Source organism: Megalops cyprinoides, chromosome 24 (assembly GCF_013368585.1).
Source record: "Megalops cyprinoides isolate fMegCyp1 chromosome 24, fMegCyp1.pri, whole genome shotgun sequence".
NCBI classification, from domain to species: Eukaryota; Metazoa; Chordata; class Actinopteri; order Elopiformes; family Megalopidae; genus Megalops; species Megalops cyprinoides.
The window spans coordinates 6775309-6798158 of record NC_050606.1 but is presented as its reverse complement, the minus strand read 5'-3'; the positions used below and the strand labels follow the sequence as shown (position 1 = coordinate 6798158).

Below are 22850 nucleotides of genomic sequence, written 5' to 3'. Positions count from 1 at the left end.
GTCAGCCAGGCCATCAGCATTTAAAAGGAAGCCTAGGGTTATTCCTCTGGGGAAAAAAATGAAAGAAACCTCTTATCAACTGAAACCAAATTAAACCGGATACTCAAGGCTTATTCGAAGTTGTCCAGAAAAAAAGAAAAAAATTCAGGGAAGCTTTGCAGTTTGGCTGTACCAAAGACATACTCAGTAATTGTTTTTCTTATGCTGACTTGCGCTTGTGTTTTGCGCATCCATCCAAAGCCTTACTCTGGGTGCATGTGTTCTGAGTGCAGAGCCGGGTGCTCTGCAATACCACGCCAGAGCCACTAGATTTAATGAAGACTTCTGTTTGTAGAGTGAGTTTATACGCCCAGCACATCCATAAATCTTTACCGCGGAAAATCCTATGCTGACGTCATGTGACCTAATCCAGTTGTGGTTTCATACAAAAACAATGGTGTAAACAAAATGAAGTCAATTGAGATTTATTAAAAAAAAAAAAAAAAAAAAAAGTTTTTACCCCCCAAACAAAAAAATTTCAAGGACGAAAATGGACACACAAAGAAAAAAAAAAAAATTCTGTACTTGTTACCAAATCACTATACAAATTCAGTTCCATCTAAAAGCATAAAATACATTTGTACATCACATTTTTTTTTTTTTTACCTTGATACAAAATACCATCTCCCAGAATGTTACACAGACTAAACGATGCCCTGCCTTTGATTATTGCTTTGTAGAAAAAAACTGAACGAAACCAAAAGACAACGGATAAACAGACGCACTGCATAAGCCGGAAGTGGCAGGGAGCCTAGTCCCAACCGGAATGAAACATTGCTCCTTTCAGCATGAGAAATGGAGGGTCCAAGGCAGGTCAGTCTTTGGGAAAAGTCTTCGTCTCTGCAGCTTAATGTTTAAGGCATCGACTGTTTTCAGACCGGTTCACCCCAAATGCTCGAGTGCTCTTTCGGCACCGAATGGACGGACTGTGGGTGATCACCGTTCTGAACACCTCCCTCAAAGCGATCTGATCAAATAAGAGCTGCACTGAAACTTGATAGCAGGGCAAAGCGGATGAGACGAACCTGCGGAAGGGGCTGTGTGCGACAGTCGCTTTGTGTGCAGACAGAGAGTGGCGCAGACCTGTCGTGTACTGTGAAACCCCAAACGCAGGCGCAAACTACAAAAACAAACGACTCGACACATGAGAAGCTGGGGGATGACACTGTCTCTTTCAATACCTAGTCTCAAGAAGGCTCAATTTGCATTTTGCAGCCATTACACAGATCTGGGAACAGAATAAGGGCAAATTAGTGACTATTTTGCTGGGAAAAAAAGGGATAATTCCAGTCCCGAGGTCAGCGAGTGGATGCAAAGACAACTTCAGCATAGAATGGGGCTTCCGTCCCTCACTGCTGGTAATTCCCATACTGACCCTGTGGAGATACAAACAGCATGTACTGATGCACTGATGCCATTTCACGCAGTTAAAATAATGTCTATGCACACAAACACGCACGCACGCTCACAAGCATGTATGCTTACACACACACACACACACACTTAAACAGTATATCCTTATTGGTATGTTGTTATAGGTGAAAATAAATGAATCAAATTTAGTTCATTAGTAGCCACTACACTGAATAGCCACCAGAGGGCAGTGTGACACTATGTGAGACATCAGTCCATGGCAAGTGAAAACAAACATTTACAAAGTGTCACATCGTTGTAGAAACAATGTTAGTTTTCTGACTTGAAATCATAAGTGTTCACAATTTGCTTATGTAAAATCACTTCAGGATTTTACATTTGTTATTTCTAAACAAGAGTCAACTGGGTTGGCTTATTTCCCAAAGAAGTAATATTTTCATGAATAATCTTGATCATTTCAAGTTTTACACTCAACACATTGGATGTTTTTAATTGTGGTAAATTGCTGATTACCCTTGGTGAACAACAGAACAGCCAGTGTGTGAAACTGAAGATAATTTCAACAATTACACTGCTGTTCGACTACCACAGTTGTACGTTTGTCTGAATGGCATGTTGGTTTTGGTCAATGCAGGGAAATTTCACCTTTTGCTCACAGAAACAAAATTATTTCAAACCACGATTACAAAACAATGTAAAACAAAAACAGAAAAACAGCCAGAAAGAAGGAGAAAGGAAAAACAAGTCCGCAAAAAATTTCAAGGCTTTGAAGTGTCTATACCCAACGTCAATGACCTAAAATACCAATTACCTTAAAATCTTACAGATATAGAGACAGGGGCTCAACTAACAGGTCCTTAAATAGCACCATGTGGGTGCACCCCAGTCTCACCTGGTGATCATAGCCGTAGGAGCGCTGCTGCGGCTGCTGTTGGGCGGGGCCTGGCTGGGGTGGTCTGTAGGCCCCATACTGCTGGCCCTGCCCCTGGGGGTAGTTAGGGTATGGCCCTGGAGGTGCCTGAGAGGGACCTGTGGGCAGGAAGGGACAGAGACGGTTAGCCTCCCTCACAGTGACACTCTACATCACTCTGCTTGCTCATCTGAGGAGATCTCAGAGCAGAGGTCTCCAAGTGTTATAACGCATCACGCCCTGACAGCAAGTGGTTCTGTAAACTGAGATTTAAAAGGTATTTATTATAGATTTATTCCTCGTTGTATGAAATGCCGCCCCAGCCCTGTTGGTCTCTAAGCACCCTGACCTCTTTTGTGCGTCAGGGATAATGTCTTTTGACAGAAGCTTTCACAACATGTAATAATGTCAATGCTAATGTTGTACATTTTTTTTCATAATATCTAACCTGTTTCATGTTAACGAGTCCAACTTTGTGGTAGTTGTGATCGAAAGAACCAGCAGAGAGCGGAATGAGTTCAATCAAGGACTGCTGCACCGGCACCAGGCATGGATATTTTATGGGGAGCTTAAAGACTAGCTGTTGCACCCCAAGACAGCCTCATCTGGGACTCTCATTTAAGGCCACGTTCAAAGACCATCTCCGATATCTCCCACTTATCAGAGCGTGTGAAGGGAGGCACAGCAGGCTGCTTCAGTGGTCTGAGGAAAAGCCAGTTTGAGGTGCCGCTGCCTGTCTACAGGTCTGGTTAAATCCCTCTCCTGCTTTAAGCATGCCAACATTCAGACAGTCAGCCCCCGAAGGTCGCAGAACATGCAGCCCCAGTTTGAACCTTGTAGGTACGTGAGCTGGTGCGTGCTCACGGGCCTGTGCTCTCTCAGTGCTTGTTATTGTGATTAGAAGTGCCGCCCCTGGCTTGGACAGAGCGGCACTGACAGGATTGATAAAGACAAGGCCTCCTGCTCTGTCAGGGCCCTGAGCCACTGCCCATCAAAGCGGGCTTCGTCTTGAGTCTAACCCGCTACCTCCGTCCTACCTTGACCTCCCGCTATCCTTCCTCATTGCATCAGCAGCACATCATGTGCAGGTTCATGTAAAGGTCTTCCTGTAAATGTAAATACTACGCTGACACGTCAGAGGAAACGTCACGCTAGCAAGCCACACTTACTCCTACACACTGTGCTAGCTAACACTGCTCGCACATGGACAGCTTGAGACATTTTAATAGTTAAACCTGTTATACAGTACCAGTCAAATATTTGGAAACATCTACTCATAGAAAGGTCTGTCTTTATTTTGACCATTTTCCTAATTTCAGAATAATTGTAAAAACAATGAAATAACACAAATGGAATTATGTAGTGACCAGAAAAGTGTTAATCAAAACAAAACTCATAGATTTTACATTCTTCAAAGTAGCCATAATTTTTAAAACACTTTTTTGGAAATAAATTCATACATAGACAAATATAAATATTCAAACATTTAATCATTTAAAGTCTTTAGACCGAAATGCCTTTGAATGAATGCTTCCCCATCACTTGCATCAGGTGTGTCCAAACTTTTGACTGGTACCATATATCTAAATACACATTTTCAATACAAGAGGTTCATCAAAAGAGCATCCAACCAGGTGTGGTAGGTGTTAAATTAAAGACCAACAAGGGTGACTCAAAACCAGAACTCAAAAGTCAAGACCACTTCTAAGAAACTAACAAACAAAGGCTGACTGCGGTTGACTCTGAGCCTCAGCGTCGACTCCGAGGAGGTGGTCACAGTGCTCAGTTATCTGCTCAAGTGTCACTTCTTTTACAGGCCACTGACTTGTAAACTGTATAAACAGCATATGCTCCAGACAGATCTCGGTGCCCCTCTGACAACGTGTCAAAGCTATGAATAGGCTGCAAATGAACTCAACACTGCATTTCATTAAACACATTAGATGTGCATTCGCTGCTATGCTCCATAGGCTGGGAGTCGGTGGCATGGATCTCTGCGAGGGCAAAAGTGTCTAATTAAAATTCAACGGGGGCATTTCTCCGATAAAAGTATCACTCAGTCACCATTATATCTTTATGCTGGTGTCACACATCAGTAAGTGACTGAGATCATTTTTAGGGCATTTTGAAAAAGCATTAAAATATAGGGTTGTTGTGATACAATTTCTAAGTACAAACTTCTTGTAGTTTCTTGACAGTAGTTCAATTCAGTTTCATGATATTTGGTATGTTTTCGATATCAAGGCAAAAAAAAAAAACTGAACACGTAAAATAAGATTTGCTTCAATGAAGGCAACCAATGTGGACTGTAGGTCAAACAGCCCAGGAGCAGTAAATGCAATTTGCATAAAAAAGTTTCATCTGAATTTGTACTGTACATGTTTAGCAGAGGGAAAAGGATCTAAAATGGAAGCTTTTTTTTGGCTAGTAACTATCTCCATGTTTTACATGGGCGCAAAGCTGCAGTTCTCATCATACAAATAGACAGCTCTTGATACTTCGCAATTTTGGTACTAACTACATAATTAATAATTATGCATTATTAATGAAGCTTTAAACCGTTTTTGAAGTTGAATATCTGGTAGTACCCAAGTATCCGTATTTTTGACAAACCGACTAAAAAAGTACTGGAAAGTAGAAAGTGTTCAGCCGCACACCAAGCGAACGGGCTGTGCAAAGCTGATTTACAAAGTCCAACTAAACGCTTTGTGTGGGTTAAAGTTTCACGGCGGTTGTACCCACCGTATCCCTGCTGCTGGCCAGGGTAGCCCTGCTGGCCTGGGTACTGCTGCTGCTGCTGCTGCTGCTGGGGGGGGTAGCCCTGCTGAGGGGGAGGGCCTTGGGGATAGGCGTCCTGCTGCTGGTTGTACTGAGCGTTACCTAAAGAGGAGCACGTGAGCATAATCCTGTACATCCACCGATCCTTATATTATCTGGATGGGCTAACTGTGTACAGGGAACAAATGTGTCCAGCCTGCATGCTGTGGACTGACCCTTACAAATGCGGTCAGGACCATGCCTTAACAATTTAAAGACATGGAAAACGAATCTGTGAACAGAAAATGATTGCTTTTTTGTTGTTATATACACTAATATTTTGCTTTACTGTAATCATTGGCCATATTTATAATGACAATCAGTATTAAACACATGACCCTCTGGTCTGAAATGCAGAGTAAAAAGGTTAATATCAGGGTGAAGCTGAGTATTCCCACCTTCTGGTGCTCCTTGTCCCCCGTGGCTGTACTGCTCTCCATAGTAATCCTCCTGCGCTGGGTACTGCTGAGGGGGTCCTGTACACACAAGCACAGGCGGCATGGGCAAACGGCTCTGCCTCACTCTACGCTGCTGGTGCCGGTAAATGCCATTCAGTTCAGCAGTGCTTTACTGCCAGGACAACCAAAGCAGTTTCGCCAACACTCTAACGAACAATATTAGTCTATCTATGTAACAATGTTACATGTAATCTCTATCCATGTAGAGCAAAAGAAAACACACACACACACACACACACACACGCATACAAGTCAAAATTTGGCCACAACTTTTATTCTTTGCATTTGCATCAGCTTCTCTATTAATATTTGTCCAAGACACAAATTTCAAGCATTTAAGGCAGCACTGAAGTCTTTAAGATCAAAATGTCTTTGATTGCATGTTTCCCATTATCTTAAGCTGGTGTGTCCAAGCTTTCGACTGATACTGTATGTCAGAGTGGGTTTGAGTCTGTGTTCATCACTGTAGTGCTTCCCACTTTAAATTGGTATGAGGCTTGCACATGTCAGCCATTCCAGTACACAGCAGGGCTGCTTATTCCAATGCATTAACCCACGGTGCAGCAAGACACCACAGTGATTTCTACTGTCTGTATGGATTTTCTCTGCCCTATACTGAGGTTCCCTCCCAAAAAAAACACACAACTCAACTCAATTACAGTATCTGTATCTGTTTTGTTTCTGATCGTCGACCTCAGCGCACACCTTTCTCCCATCCAGCAACCTCTATTCCATTTTTAAGAGCAATGTTAGTGGACACTACCCAAGTTACAGTTTGCTAACTCCTCCCACAGCTGGCTGCTAACTGCTCCAGCAGCAATGGTCAGAGCCGGCTGAGCTGACATGGGGCAGCACTACAGAGGAGACACTGGAAATCCCGCCAGACGCTAAACTAAGCGAGCCGACCTTGTTCTACGAGGCACAGGGGTCCCAGACACAATGAGACCAGCGTTTGGTGCAGGATATATATGAGGCTCAAGTTTCTCCTTAATGGGCACAGTATGCCCACTCCTCTACTTCATTTCACAGGCTTTAGGTTTTTAAGAACAAGATGGCAAAATGTTAACATTAATTAGTGCTCATTCACCTGAAATTTCCCAGTGAAAAATGTGTCATTTAAACAATCTGTGAACTGTTTTAATTACAATGTTTCAGAGTAGTAGCTCGCAGATGAAGTGTGCCGTGGCCAGTATAATTAGCTCCTCTGGGCTGAGCTGCGCGATGTGCCGGCCTGTGTGTTAAAGCCAGGCAAAAGGGCAGTTGCAGGCTGATGCTATAAGGAGCTGCCGGGAAACAACAGCCCTGGGTGAAGGAGAGAGGAGGGCGGAGGGGCGGAGACAGGGCGGTTTACCTTGCTGCGGGGGTCTGTACGGAGGCATAGGCCTCTGGCCCATCACGTGGTTCCCCTGGGTGACCTGTCCCATCATGCCCATGGGGTTCTGCTGGCCCTGGTAGTGCTGGGCCCCTCCTGGGGGCATGTTGTACTGCTGAGAAGGCGGCTGCTGGTGCATCATGGGACCTGGGGACACAGAGAACCTCCGCATCACTAACCCTGAACCAAGGACCAAGTACCTTGGGTGGACTGCAGAACAGGGGGCGGTACCTAGGTTGGGCTGCATGTTCATTGGTTGGGCTGCAGAGTTGGGGGGCAGTACCTTGGTTGGGTTGCATGTTCATGTTGGGCCGGGGTCCGTAGTTGCCCATGGGCTGCCCGGGGGTCATGTTCATCTGGCCCTGCGCGGGCATGCCCTGGGAGGAGGGCGGCGCGTGGTTGTAGCCCCCCATGGCACCATGGCCGCCGGGCGGGACGCTCATCGAGCTGTTGGCCATGTTGGGGGGCTGGTTGGGACCGGGGCCTTGCATGGGCATGTGGTTAGGTCCTGGAACAACAACAACATACAGATACAACATACACCATTATCAAGACTGTGCTGCTACCTCCCACAAAAAAAATACACAGAATTCACAATCAAACTGTGTAGAATGCAAACTGTACATACGCGTTAATTTTAAGGATATAACAAAATTAAAAAGTTCACGATTTCCAAATCTTTTATATAATATAACAGTCTCATGTCAGATAATAATCCCAGGAGGGGCAATGCAACTATGGTCATGAGCAAGGGCTCCAAGCCTGAGTTGCTTCAGGACGTATCCAGCTGTATACATGGACAGAATGTCACACGTGCTGTGTAACTTGCCTTGGGTACTCAGACTGCATTGGCCATTGTGTGATGGCATGCATGCATGATGGAGCATCACCTCCTTGTTACTGAACTGCACCCGCTCCTCTGAACTAAAACCAACACGAATGGCACCATACATCCTATTTCAGCTTGTGTCAGGAAGAAAACGCTTGACTATCTTTATGTTCAACACCCTCCCAGCCCTAAACAAACGGCCTCCTGTGAGAAAGAACGCAACGGCGGCACTCGGGCTGCTCTCTCACACTGGCGATGCCGCAAACAGAGCGGCTCATTAAATCAATCCCTTTAATCACACTGAAGGAGCGGGAAGGCGTCGGCTCCAACGCAGCGCGAGGGCGCTCTGCTAAACCGCAGTGTGTGTGGGTATGAGAGGCGGCAGCGCCGGCTCCTCCGCACGCCTGCCGGGCCCCTCGGAGCCCCCAGGCCGAGCGCACCCCCTCTTTCTCGCCCCCCTGCTTCTGCGGCTTGCCGTGCGTGTCTGATCCCGACATGCATCTCCTCCACGCATCACTTGGGTTTCATGAGCGCTGGCTCACATCTGCTTGTACGCCAGGTTTCGGTATCTCGTCCCACTCTGGCTCTTGTGAAGCGTGTGCGTTTTACATAGCGAGCAGGCCCGCTGTGGAACGTATCTGCCGCAGCGAGCCTATGCCCATTCAAACCGATCGCCGTGTGCGGCCACATAACAAGGGCTGCGTTCGCCGTACTGCCTGCGCTCTGAACAGCCTATCTTTCTCACACTTTTCTTGCTGTCCACGGTTAAGCTTAAGAGCTTCAAAGGAACATTCAGAGGGGCGACCTTTCTGAAGAGCTGAGAGATGGAAAAGCCTGCGCTAGCCTGTTGAAAGTGCAGAACGATACCGTCACCTGCTGTACAAGACTGCCTTGAAGGTTTGCTGCAAGTGCAGCGAAGAATATGTGATTTACACTTCAAAACAGTGAGGCAACCTGCTCAAACTCTAAGCTGCGCCTTGGGAAACTACGAGACCCATCATGCACTGCAAATCCCACCCCACTATTCATACAGAACATGTGCTGGGTGTAAAATGTACATTGCTTTCTTGATTCTGTCGCATCTGTAAATCAGCTGGCATTTAGAAGACTGTGCACATAAGATCAAATGTAAGAAGGAGCATACCTGTATGTCTACATATTCATGAAGAAACTATACTGAGAGGCACCATAATTGATTCAAAATACAAAGGGAAGGATTAAGGGTATTTTCTAGGCAAAAACATCAAAACTTTTGTGGAGCAGTCCTTTTTAAAACCACCAGCACCAAATAAAGACAATTAAATTAAAAATAAGTATCAAGAAAACATTACTATCCAGAAGCAGTGCTCACCAAATATTTCTGCACATTCCCTAGAGGTATAAGGTGTTGCTGTTCTGGTAGTTATCATTTTTCCATGAATATTTAACATTTTTGGTAACATTTAGCAGAACATGAACAAAATAATGCAGCGTTTCCAAATGACGTTAAGCGACCATAAAGCAACCACTTTACATTGCCACTAACATGATATTAAAGGTTTGTGCTGCATTCTACATTACTAAAATGTTTTGGGATTATTTCAATTCAAGCATTGTAGTGCGCTAGCAATCTGTGAAATATGGACATTTTGTTACTTAAGAGCTGACTAAACTACAGATACAAAACAGTGTTTGGGAACGCTGCAGCTAAAGAAAAACCTATGGTATCCAGGAATAAAGCAAGACAGCAGCGCATAGCAGCTCTGACACTGCTTACATTCTCTCAAATGTTACTTTGCTCTTCGATTCTGTGTAACAAGCCATGGACTCTGGGGGAAAACTGAGGTTATTTAAAGTTAAGGTTACTAAATTTACAATGTCACCACGTTTTTCCCCAAATTATTACTCGTGTCCTGAGCTATAAAGTGCAACTGGCAACATTCTAGAATGAGCCATTTCTGATTATGACACAAGTCCGATATACTGATACACTGTCAAACTGGGAACAAATGTAGTGGCCCACATGAAACTTTCTGTGATGTTTAAGCAGCAGAGGGAGGCGCATAATTATTCATAAGCTCAATGCCGAATCACACCCAGGCCAAACAGAAGTCTCCAGTCAATCCGGTGTGAGCCTGGGCTAGATTCCAGCCCATTTTGCTCGTCATGGAAACGCCGCGCCTTTGCTAGAACCGCAGCCTGGTGGCACAGCTGCCATGGATGACCTCGCACCCCGCTCACGCCCGGAGGGAGGGGGCTCTGCATCGCCTCGATTGGGGGGGGGGGGGTGACGTCACCGTCGCCGGCACGGCCTCCCCGAGGCTCCTTTCGCGTTGCTAGGCAACAGGGAGGACCACTTACCGGGCATCTGTCCGTTCATCTGGCTCTGCATGTGGGGGGCGGGGGGGCCGCCGCCGCCCATCCCCTCGGAGGGCATGCTGTGGCCGTGGGGGGGCTGGGGGGGCCCGCTCTGGCTCATCCCGCCCGGTCCCATGGGCATGTTCTGAGAGGGGGGCTACAGACAGAGCGAAATAAACCATCTGAGCGACAGAGGCTACGGGGGGCTACTCCGCCCTCTCTGAGGGGACACCGAGAGGGGGGGAAGAGGAGGAAGGGGAGAGAGAGGTACAGAGAGACAGAACACACACAAAAAAAGAGGAGACGTGGTGCTAGAGGATGAGAAAAGGGCTTCACCCGGGAATTGGATCACACGAGTCAGGAGATGCTGATTAGATGTGGGCTCCGAGGCAGGAGGGAGGGGGGGGGGGGGGGGGCCAATTACACACCACCATATGGGCATCTGGGGTTTGTGCCGAAAAGCAGCGCCGGACCTATCTAAGAGCATAGGTCTATTCCGACTAATGCACCCCGATATCACACCAACTGGCCCATTCCTCTGCAGCCCCTTTGCTGAGGATGCTGCCGCCGTCTCACTGTGCCTTGTGCACAATATATAGCTGCACCAAAAATGAATTTGATCCTTCTCCCTCTTTACCCACAAGCTAGTGGCAGTACAAGCTTGGTGACTGGAAAATGGCAGCAGTAGTTCAGGTCTGTGCACCTTATGACAGCACTAATTCCCTTTGTGGCAATGTCTCCCACAACGGCGTTATATTTCACCGATGGCACAAATGATTGAGTATCTATACGGCTACTTGCTTAAAGCCTACACTGAATGTGCTTTTTGTAAGTCACTGTGGATAAGAGCATCTGCCAAATGGATGCATATAAAAGTAAAATAAAGGTAAACGCCTCTGCTGCTGTTACCCAGATCTACTGTGTGACAGAGCAGAATTTTTTTTGTCTCATTTCTCCCTTGGCTAGCACTGTAACTTTGGGAAGGGGAGTGTCCAGGATATCGTGAAAGAACAGGAGAGGGTATCCGATGGACCAGAGAAGATTTCCGGCTCAACTCTCTCTGCCTTGAGAGCTTTCAGGTCTGCAGCCCACATTGCACAGTAAATCCTTTAACAGTCAAGAACTCTCTTGATCACAAATTGTACAACAAATCTGACCTTTCTAAATTATAAATGACTTGCTTGAGAATGGCAATGGATACATGAGAAAAGATAGGAAAAGTGAAAAAACCTACTGGTACTCAGTGTGTGTATATGTATTACTTTAAACATGTAAATCCATTAGAACATGATAATATTCTCATATTAAGGTGCAAAATTTTATGTGCTTTTCTTATAATCTAAGATGAAAGTCTTCTTTACTGTAATTTTGCAACAGACGTGTCTTAATGAGCTCAAGATAAGATTGGCATGATCAAAAACATATAGAGACACACTAAACGACTACATGACCTACAGCCTTTTCAAACATTTTCTGGGCTCATGTTGAGCTAAACGGGTCAACCATATGTTAAAATGTTTCATACTCCCAACAGGGTATCTTCACAATCATGAAGTACACAGGCACATGGTATGCTAACCGCCTCTTAGGCTAAATATGACGTGAATGTTTCCACTTTCTCACACACTAAACGTGGGTTCACTCCAGTTCAAACGTGTTTCATAAAATGGCTTAAAGCAGAATGAACAGAGTTTCCAACCAGGCTTGAAATGAGACAGAGAGGTTGGCTACACCCTCACAGACAGTATGCTTCCAGGGCAAAATGTATGCCATACATACTAATAATGAGTTAATGACATAAACAGGCCAAGCTGAAGCTAAAGCTGGAAATAATGTTTGGAGTGAAGTACACCAGAAAAAAAGGGAGAGAAAAAAAAAAAAAAAAAAAAAAAAAAAAAAAACATATTTTCAATATGACAGTGGACATGCCAGAGATGGACCTCCAGACTGAATGACATGGCAACCCAGTGTTTGCTCTGTGTCCTGGCATACACCCCCTTCACATGGAACATGCTTTGTCAACTGAACTGAGCATGACCTACAACAGTGAAAAAAGGCACCGAAAGAATTGAACAAGTCCACTGTCACACAACATATAAACAGTACCAATGCTTTTAACATGTTCTATTCTTGTAATTTCAAGCCTGCTTGAAAGCAAGTTTCACTCTACTATAAGCAAACAAAAATCAACATCCCTGCTCCCCAGAGAACCCCCCTCCGCCCCCCCCCCCCCCCCCCCCCCCTCCCCCAATCCACCCTCAAAAACAGTGGTTGAAGATTCTACATCCCCTTGAGACATGGAACATAATCTGGTTTTATTTCCACAAATACTCACTTCACGCTTAACCTCTGTGGTGGGGGATTCAGACTTCTGAAATCAAGTACAGAAAATCTAGGTGAATATTGACCCTCTGTCGAAGAGTGAAACGGCACTGCTGCTTCAACTACGTCAAACTAGAACTGAGCTGCAGAACAGTACCATTTTCAATGCTTTTGATATATGACATCTCCTACATCTACTACAACACCCCATTCATAAAGTCTGATGCAAAACAGTATGACTGAACGCTTCCAATATAGCCTCTATGAGATACACTAGCTTTACTCCATTCAGAATAGCCTTGCCTCTATGTGAGATATGAACTGAGAGCAGCCATGGTTACTCAATATTAGTGCAGTAGTGTGTCTGCACACTTCATATCAGACAGGACAAAAGCAACACGTTCATAGAGACAAGGAGAAGACAATCATGTTCAAAAAATGGCTGTCTGGATTGAGTTCACTGTGAAGTCTTGTTTTGACTGGCTCTAATTCAACATTTTACCATGAAACAAAAGAAACAAGCATTCTGACCAATACATGTACTTTAAACCAAACTTTGCCCTTTGCTACAACCATCAAGTACATACATGGCACTACTGATGGTGGTGATGGAAAAACACGAACCACTATTTGCCTATGGATGAGTGACATTTACATTGTGTTTGGTGATACTGATATTCTACAGGAAGAAAAACTTCAAAAATAAAGATGTTCAGGGGATTGATCACTGCACAGTGGAGGGTGTAGACTTGACACTGAAATCAGCTCTGGAGACCTGCAAGTATGGTACGCCGGGCCCAGATTAATAGCAGTGCTGCCTCAGACGGTAACAAGGCGTGCACTGTCAGTCTACTGAAAGACAGTCACAGACACAGCTCTGACGCTGTGAGGTGTTCTGAAAACCCTCTGCTTCTGTGGTGTGATGGTGTGAAAGTGTTAATAAGGCAGAGGTGCAATGTAAATAAAGGAGGAAAACAGGGATGATGAACTCCTCCCTTAAAGATACTCACAGCAGGCAGCAGGGACTGCATGTTCTGATTGGAGTCTGCTATTGTGGCCAGGTAGACTAAGTTTCTATGGAGCATCTGCTGATACCTGTTAAAATGACAACAAAAGAAAAATGCCTTAGCCTATGCAATCCATAGCATTACAATGTGGTTGCAACACCACAAAAAATAACAGTATCATTATTACTAAATATAAACTATACAGTCACAACCACTTCTGCTAAAACTACTGCTGTCAAATACAACAAACCCTTCTCCTTTTCCTAGATTCCAAAATGAAGCGGAATTTCAATTACACAGTTGCATGTGTAACTAAATTGAAAGCAAACCAAAAAAAGAGCGTCACAGTTTAAATGTAGTGGGCATGAAAATAAAGTGAAAAGGGGACAGCAACATGATGAAGAGAAATTCAGTAACAAAACTGCGTTCCTGCAGTCAAACAGTAAGTGGCTGCTTTAATCTCTGAAAATTAAAAAAAAAATTTTAAAAAGTGTTTTGGGAATGTGTATGTGCCCATTTAATCAATTGGGGTGTCATGCGAACCTGACAGCAAGTACTACAATGGCCAGGTGTCAGCAGTGAACTTAAGGGGTACGCTAACGAAAAGTTAAAGAGAATATGTGGTATACAACAGGTAGTGTCATGCACCCCTCTTAATTTTCAGCAGTCCCCTTAATGGCTGCATTACTACATTAAACTGATGGCTCCACAAACTCAAATTAGACAGCCGATTCTTGGCAATATAGACCTAGGAAACCAGGATTGTTGCACTCCAGGAGATGTATAGCCTTGAAAGGCCACTCTCAGGAAGAACTTACTGTGAACATTCTGCGGTTTTTCCTTTGCTCTGGAAGTCCATTATGCATTGAATGAGCTGGTTGTTCTCATCTAATAACTGAAAGAAAGATACTATTAATAAAAACATGCAAATTCTCTCATACATTGTCATGAAGGTCCATGTGCGCATGTTAAAGAACCACACATCTTCCTGTAATAGTACTTCACATACACGTAATACACATTAGAACACAAAGTTGTAGGGCAGTGATTTCCATGCTTTGGCTTGTTATACTCTAACAAGCAGGGGAAAATACTTTGAGGTGTGTTCTATGACATTAGCTAACAAAATATCAAGCATCTGTATTCATGTGAAACGTTCGATGTGAGGTCTGATAGCAAATTTCGTCAAGCCAGCTACGTGACAGAATTATATCAACAGACTGTACAGAGGATGTGTTAACAGCTACCTACACACTTTGCTTAGTAACGTAATTCGGCGGACAAAGCAACGGGCTAATTTGTACCATTTTAACTCAACACACCAGCTGAAAACTACCAACAGTGATACTACCCAGACTACGTGTAAATTAAAGTTATTTTTACATATATTTTCTATTTCAGCTTCAAGACCAATTATTAGCTAAAATTAGCTACACTAGCTACTCCTTGGCATTATGTACGCGCGTATTTTGTTGAGAGCATCCGTTTTATTAGCGCTTGCTTCCTACCTAGCTAGCTAACAAGTTGAAACAAATAATTTTGCTATAAAAGACAGTAGTTGACAAGCCTCTGCCTTCACAAAATGTAGTTACGATGTACTTTTTCATACAGAATTTGCATTTATCCCTGGAAATATCAACGAAACAAGAAAAGCAAGCAGTTCAGACAGGGAGCTACCAAACAAAGGCAAATCCATGAATTGGTCTTGCCAGGAAGCTAGCTAGCATCTTAGCAGCTAGGCCTCCATCCCTTCCCGTTAATTAGCTACATTTTGCCCCTTAACGACTCCACTGGTTTAGTAGTTTCACTTTAAATGGCCAGTTAACTAAACTACTTTGTATCAAAAGTTTAGCTGTCTCTAACCTCATTCCCAATTCTTTCCCCGTACTGTGTAGTACATGATAGAGAGTTAGCCAGCAAGCTAGCATCCATGCGCGGCCTTGATTTCACTTAGCTAGCTGGCTAGCACAATGAGTTACCTTCTGTATTCCTGCGGGTGTTATATCACCCTTTCCCCGTTGCCTGTGAGCTGCAAAAGCCACCGACATGGTACTTTTTTCTTCAAAACGCAAAAAGTGAAAACGATAACGTTACAACCGGAGACAATTCACCAGGGAACCAGTCACACTGCAAAGAAGAGGATAGTCTTTTAATGCGACGTTCCTTGCGAGGGGAGGCTGAAGCACGATTCAAAGATTAAAGGTAAAAGCATGTCGCATTCCGTACTCAGCAACTATAAGTAGATCTTAATAAAATTCTAAATGTTGAAATATTTTAAATTGGTCTTGGTGTGTCGATTTAGTAAAGTTTATTCCTTTACAAAACTGATTTTTGTCCCCTGTTGTAAATGATCTGCTCCGACGCGCAACTACAGCTTAAGAGCCTTAAAAAGTGGTATGTTCTGAAGCGGTGGGGGTGCTCAGGCTATGTGAACAGTGAAGGTCTAGCTACTAGCTAATATTGGTTGCACAGGCTTCGTAGAAAATTTTCATTTAACCTTTTTAGGTATGTGGATACATTTTTAACATTGCACATCTCACCGTGTCGTGCTAACAGTACCATTTTATTATTATCATTGTTCGCAGTAGGAGTATTTTATAGTGAGTTTCCATAATCACATTATGTCTGCATTTCCTAGACAGGCATTTTCCGTATACTGCAACCTGCAACCAACTAATTTTGGTTAGAATTGCTGGAAGCACCCGGGATGACGGCTGTGTCTCACTAGGACACCAGCTGGCTGTCACTACCATTTAGCTCAGCTTCATAATTTACTTATCATATCTGTGGACTGTGAGATTAGAGACCCGTTAAAAAGCACAGTCTTGTTACTCGTGTGAGCCACACAAGGAACATTTAAAGAAAATGCATATTGATATAGGCTTAACGCAAAAAATGCCACTGACTTCATTAGTTCAAAGGCACTAATTGGAAATTGCGAAATATAACCCCATATTATTACTGGTTGGTATGATCCAAGTTCACAGTTCACACGCATGCGCACCATCAACTGCGATCCTGACTCGAACTCTAAGCCGCAAGTGAGCATAGGATCCGATACATAAATTGTAATCTGAATTGTCTGATTTGATCAAGGCATTGTTAGCACAATGGCGGCGAGATATGACAGAGCTATTACAGTCTTTTCCCCTGATGGTCACCTGTTCCAAGTGGAATATGCCCAAGAAGCTGTGAAGAAAGGCTCAACTGCTGTAAGTGTTATTACCATTAGTTAACATAACGGGCTAGGTAGCTAGCTTCACTGCGAAACATGCCGGATACCGGCTAGTTAGTAGGCTAAGTAGCCACTTAGCTTGTATGGTACCAATTGGTTGAAACACCGTTTGCTCGCCATAATGCAGGTAAACTGGCCGGCTGTGGATCTGTCTTGCCACACACATTCTGAGTACCGTTGCTGGCTGTCTTGCCTAGGAATTTGCCTAACATGCCTAATTGGATAACTAGCAAGCTAAGTCTAGCTGGTGTAGGCGAATGCACTGCTGTCTTTAGATAGCAATACTAAAGCCTTTGCTTTGTAACTTAATTACACGTGGAGGGACATTTTTTAAAGGTCAGACAACAATGAACTTCAACATCAGGCTTTTACCAAATGTTTTCACAACTCAATTATAGCTGTGGTGCAAACACTTTCAATTATTAGACGGCTCATAAACACCCTATTCACCTTTTACTTAAATGTAAAAATGAACACAAAGTTTGTTTTTTTTCTTTTTATTTTATGTCATGTTTCTAGGTTGGTATTCGAGGGAAGGACATTGTCGTCCTTGGCGTGGAGAAGAAATCGGTCGCAAAGCTGCAGGAGGAAAGAACCGTGCGCAAGATCTGTGCGCTGGACGAACACGTCTGCATGGCCTTCGCAGGTGAGCACGGAGTTCCAGGTCAATTAGGCAGGGTCTGAACCCTCACATAATAACACTGTGTGGACACGCATAAAGGCTAGGCAAAGAACGCCCTACACATTGCTTAGGGGTGTTCTACTTACATTGTTGTGATTTGGTATTACGCACCATCGTAAAATATCTTTGAATGGAACATTAAATTTACAGTGAAATTGGTGAACATTGAAATATTCTGAGAACCCCCTGCAATACCCCCACTGACCCCAGGCTGAAAATCTCTTCTTCAAGGGATACAAGATGTAGCTAGTGTTCATACAAAGGAAACCGTCGTAGCAGTTGCAATCTAGTTTCAAAAGTGCTCAGGTGAAAGGAGAAATGCTTTTTACCTATCCAAGGTGACTTTTATTTTCATATATTATGTAATGCATCTATGTATATATCTGTGCATCTGTATAAGACCTAAATGAGAAAGGTTGTGCACCTTGCTCAAAGACAATGTGAACCCATGGGATGTGAACCCAAAACCTTCTGGTTTCAATGTCAGTGAACTGTGTTACTAGAAACATTACAATAACTTGGAGAGAAGTTGTAGCCAATTCCTAGGTGTTTGTGTCCTGTGGTTGAGAATTAGAACAGCCTCTTCTGTGACTCATTCACATAGTAATGCTGGACTGCCACAAGCTTATCCTTAAACCATGTCTGAAACACACATGCTGCAGTGTGTTCAGGTAAGAAAAATGGGGAAACCGCTGAACTGACCTGTGTTCTCCTCCAGGCCTGACGGCTGATGCTCGTATCGTGATCAACAGGGCCAGGGTGGAATGCCAGAGCCACAGGCTGACGGTGGAAGATCCCGTTACCGTGGAGTACATCACACGCTACATCGCAACCCTTAAGCAGGTAAAGAGCCTCTTGCTCACAAAGGTAAACTGTCCCTCGCACTCCTGGAGCAGTTATGTAAGGAACCTAAACCCAGTGAAAGCTTTTGGTTGGACATACTATGTATTTGTAAGCCAGCACTATGGAAGTCATTGATGTGTGCCTCCAAAAGAATTATCTTTCTCCAAAAGCTTAATTATTACCACTTTATCAATTATAGTTACCTATCAAATGACAATGACTGTTTTTGAGTACATCTAGATAAGTTCCCTTTAAGCATGATTGTCAAGGATTATTTTGATCGTTTTCCAGTTGTGTGTTTATTTTTAATATCTTTATCCAAAAAGATATATAAATTTTATATTTACTTGGATATTTACCATTGATATCTGAACAAGGGCTGCTTTTAATGCAAAATTATTTATTCAATTCCAGCCTAATGAGACTTAACAGAATTAGGTATAAGGATTATAAGACTCAAGACTCCAACAGTCATGCATTATGCTTGGGCTGGTTGTGCCCAAGGTGTAATCTACAGATAGACAAAATGACTAAACTAAGAGTAGGTAGTCCTTGCATGTGTACATTAGCTTTTGAACTTCCAAATTAACTCCATCCCCCTCATATACGGGCTGTTACATCAGCTGACAAACAGGGGGCGCTCTTCTGTTTTCCCTCCTGCAGCGCTACACCCAGAGCAATGGTCGCAGACCATTTGGTATCTCTGCTTTGATTGTGGGCTTTGACTATGATGGGACTCCAAGACTGTACCAGACCGATCCCTCTGGAACCTACCATGCATGGAAGGTGGGTGAAGGTGACTTAAAGAAAAAAATGGATGGGAAGTTGGGAGATATGTTTTATTTTGTGTAATTTCTAAAATTAATAAATCTAGCTTCCTTCCAAACATCACATATCTATGAGGGAAAATCAGATCATTATCCATCTAGGCAAATCAAAGCTGTGCTTTAGAGACGAATATGCGGCCACTCATTCCATGCACATTTTTGAATAGAGCTTATTATACTGTATAAAAACGTCTTAATAAAAGGGCTGAAACCACCAAAAATGCCTCCCTGCCATGAACAGAAATGAGGTAATCATGAGGGAAATGGACAAATATTTCCCCTCGGGCTTCTAAGCAAATTTAAGCAACTCTGAGGTAAGATGGAACGATGAAAGGTCAAGGGAGTATCATTAGTTTATTTTAACCAGAACCAGTAAGAATTCCAGCTTTTATAACAACAGAACAGGGCTTTCGGTGCCATGGATTTGTCTGTGTTTCAGCGGAACACTCTTTGTAAACTGCAGATTGCTTTGCTTTGGCAGCCATAGACAAGCCCCTCCCACTACTGCTCCACCACAATAGCCAATTAAAGTGCCAATAGCCAATTAAATTGCCAAGTTAAGTGAGGTGGCAAAAATGAAATGTAAAGTATTGAAGGCAATTTTTGTATATACTGCATTAAATGTATATAATTTAAAAATAACAGTTGTAATTCTGTAATGTTGTTTTTCACATCTCCCCGTCTCTGAGAACAGGCGAATGCGATCGGTCGCAGCGCAAAGACGGTGAGGGAATTCCTGGAAAAGCATTACACAGAGGAGGCCATTGCAGAGGACGATGACACCATCAAGCTGGCCATCAAAGCATTGCTTGAAGTAAGGATGCCTTAAGGATACTACTCTCAGATGTGCTACATAACAGTGTTATGTAGCACATCTGAGAGTTGTAATCTGGGTAAAGCCGGCAGGGTAGCAGGTAGCAGAGCAGTTAGCAGAGCAGTTTCATTGGTGACGTCACTCCCTGAGACTTGGTTAGCTGGTGTCCTTGTCTGTGGAGCTTGGGGTGAGTTGCCTTTAGCTCAGCTGGTAACGCGTAAGCTGTGCAATGTGAACAGAGGATTAGATCTTACTCAGGGCAGTGCAGACCTCTCACATTCCTTATGCTTGGGTTGGTGTTTAAATGCAGTTTATCAAGAAAAACTCTGTTTTAGTGGTTTGTCGTGAACCTTCATAAAGGGTAGCCATGATTAAGAACAATAACATAATTTGTATTCATTTTCAGTTGTGAAAGCAGATCCTTGTGCAGTGAATCATTTACACGGAAAGATCTGGAATTTCACACATTTTCCTGCTCTGTCTTAAAAGCCATAGAATATTCAGCGTTTACACGCATTGAAACACATCTTGTGTATTTCCTGCCTTTAGTCACGACTTCGTTTTTTCAGGTTGTGCAGTCTGGTGGGAAAAACATTGAACTTGCCGTCATCAGAAGAAATCAACCACTGAAGGTACTGAATCGTCACGGAGTACTACCATCCCATTTTAATCCCATCCCACCTTCTTCATAACTTTATCCATAGTTTCAGCTGTTTTAGATTATTGGGTGATTAACAAGAACATTTGAATTACTCCCATCTTTAGCAAACTTATGTTAGTACATGTTACATCACATTACATTAAATTACATTCATTTATCAGACACTCTTATCCTGAGTGACTTCCAGCACAAAGGAAATGTATCCATTCAAGTTGAATGAGCAACAGTGTCAGACCAGGCTAATAACACTCCCAGACCAGCGAGTGTGAGCGTAGCACTATTCAAGCCCTACCACAAGTAAACGTGTGCAACCTGACTAGACAAGGGAAATCAAGCATACTACCATGCATCAGTCACTAGAATTACACGTTGAAATGTACTTAATGTTTTATCTGTGGAAAGGCAACCCCCTCAAATGTTTTACCATTATGATGATGAGTGGATGAGCTGAAGTAGTTTAATATTAATACCAACTCATATTCACAGCTCAGGAGTGTTATCAGACTCCCGTGTAATGTTCTTTTTTCTGTCTCCATTTAGCTGTTGGAATCAAAGGAAATTGAGAACCTGGTGTCTGAGATTGAGAAAGAAAAAGAGGAGGAGGTGGAGAAGAAGAAACAGAAGAAGGCCACATAACTGTTTGGCGCTTGCAGGAGAGAAGCCGGTTGTTACGAATGGTTTACTAAACTCATACTGCATTACATGCCTTCGGATGTGTTACAAAAAGGTCAAAAACCTCTGGAACCTCCGTGTCACGTTGCACATGTTCTCTTCCGTTAAATTCCCATGTGACTTGAAATGCTGAATGTTGAACACTACAAAGAAGACCTGTTTATATGTCAAATACCTTAATAAATCTTCTGGTTTATAGAATCGTTTGATCAGTTTATGTTGTGCCTTTGATGATGCGTTTTCAGAAATGTTCCCTTGCCTGAAGATGGCTTAAATTTTAGCCAGATGTATCTGCGACATTGAAACAAAACAAAGAAAATGACAGGGTATCTGGTTTATTGAAGTGTCAGAGCCACCAATCTCAATAAGCCAAGGGTGCTTGGGAAGGTATGGTAGAATTGTTAATTTGGAACAGTTTTCAACAAAATCATACATAGCTTTTCCGTTCATCGTTGATACATGCTGTATAATGTCAGAGCTACTACATTAAAAGGTAAAGTTCAGTTCTGCACAAACTAACTAGAAATTTAGAACTAGACAAAGTGAGTAAGTGAGATTTTAAATACTACATACAATTAAACAACAGTACAGAATTTATCCCCCAGTTCTATTTGAATTCGCATTATACTCTTGTATTTAGACTGTATCTGTGGGTAAATTAAAATCTCATCTGCTTTTCATTATATTTATGCATAAACATTGTCTGACAGCATGTGAAAAGCTACTATCTGGCCATACTTCCTTTTCTCAGCTGTTTGAAGCTGGAGGAAACGCATAGGAAGTGTCAAAAAATGGGCCATCCAATCAGAAGTGCCTTTTTTCCTATCTTGTCTTTTTAAAAAAACGTTACCTTAAACTTGCTTATCATTCAATTGCTGCTCGGAATTTTCAAAGACATGATTATGGCTGTGGGGCTGATGCTTAATGGGATCCAGCCTTCAGACCCGTTGGAATCTTCAATGGCTTTAATCTGTCACCCCTTGAAAGCACGAAACTGCAGTGTGGGGCTCCGCCTGGGGGCGCCTTCAGCTCTCAAAGACATAACGGCGAATGTAAAGTACTTAATTTAGAGCCTTCACCCCTCCCCCCCTCCCCCCCAGCCAGGATTTCACTAAAGTGACTGACTGCCATGACAACAAGAACTGTACATTTTTTGGTATGAATTTTTAAAAGTATATATTTTTAATCTTCTCTCTCTTTTTTAAATTTTTTTTTTACTGTATTCTCTCAGCCTTGGCGAAGATGTTATCAACCGTGCTGATAATTGATCTGTTCATTCCAGCGCGCTTTGATGTGTGTTGTCGGGAGACAGTTTTTTTAGAAAAAAAAAGGCGCATTAATGAAATGTGGCAGTGCTTTGTGGGAATTTTCCATGTACTGTGGGGGGGGGGGGGGCACCCCCCCCAGCCTTTGTGTCTCTGTGCCTTCTAATGGCGCTTGTACATACTCTCTTAATTAGCTTAAGTCATGCCATCTTGCATGTGAAACCAAAGCTGTGTCCTAGGGTGCTACATCCTGGGCTGTTTAGCTGGGGTAGTGTGGAGTCAGGGCTAAACTGGCTCGTGTAATTTTATACCGGGCACAAAGTGTTCCAGCCCCACCTTTTGTATGTAGAAAGGACAGCGCAGAAGCACATCCATTTGAGTGGGTG

The 22850-nt window shown here is 43.2% G+C and overlaps 2 protein-coding genes across 4 annotated transcripts; one reads left to right on the top strand and one right to left on the bottom strand.

Annotated features, from left to right (window-relative positions):
* Positions 1 to 505: 505 nt before the first annotated feature.
* LOC118771412 (protein SSXT-like) lies at positions 506 to 15831 on the bottom strand. Of its 3 annotated transcripts, none has more exons than XM_036519395.1 (11): positions 15445 to 15831; positions 14284 to 14360; positions 13469 to 13553; positions 12472 to 12507; positions 10140 to 10293; positions 7254 to 7478; positions 6950 to 7117; positions 5539 to 5616; positions 5066 to 5203; positions 2306 to 2442; positions 506 to 1415 (listed from the first exon to the last, which is right to left on the bottom strand). In XM_036519395.1, exons 1-11 carry the CDS (start codon positions 15511 to 15513, stop codon positions 1389 to 1391), a joined length of 1194 nt encoding a protein of 397 aa, XP_036375288.1. In that variant the 5' UTR covers positions 15514 to 15831; the 3' UTR covers positions 506 to 1388. The 3 variants fall into 3 exon arrangements, with proteins under 3 accessions (XP_036375288.1, XP_036375289.1, XP_036375291.1); XM_036519396.1 differs by having other exon boundaries at positions 12472 to 12504; XM_036519398.1 differs by lacking the exon at positions 12472 to 12507 and having other exon boundaries at positions 1389 to 1415.
* A 653-nt stretch (positions 15832 to 16484) lies between these two features.
* LOC118771177 (proteasome subunit alpha type-7-like) lies at positions 16485 to 21349 on the top strand. The gene is made up of 7 exons (XM_036519081.1): positions 16485 to 16677; positions 17220 to 17346; positions 18101 to 18225; positions 18889 to 19011; positions 19747 to 19866; positions 20436 to 20498; positions 21068 to 21349. The coding sequence occupies exons 1-7, from the start codon at positions 16576 to 16578 to the stop codon at positions 21161 to 21163; spliced, it is 756 nt and encodes a 251-aa protein (XP_036374974.1). The 5' UTR covers positions 16485 to 16575; the 3' UTR covers positions 21164 to 21349.
* Positions 21350 to 22850: the final 1501 nt, after the last annotated feature.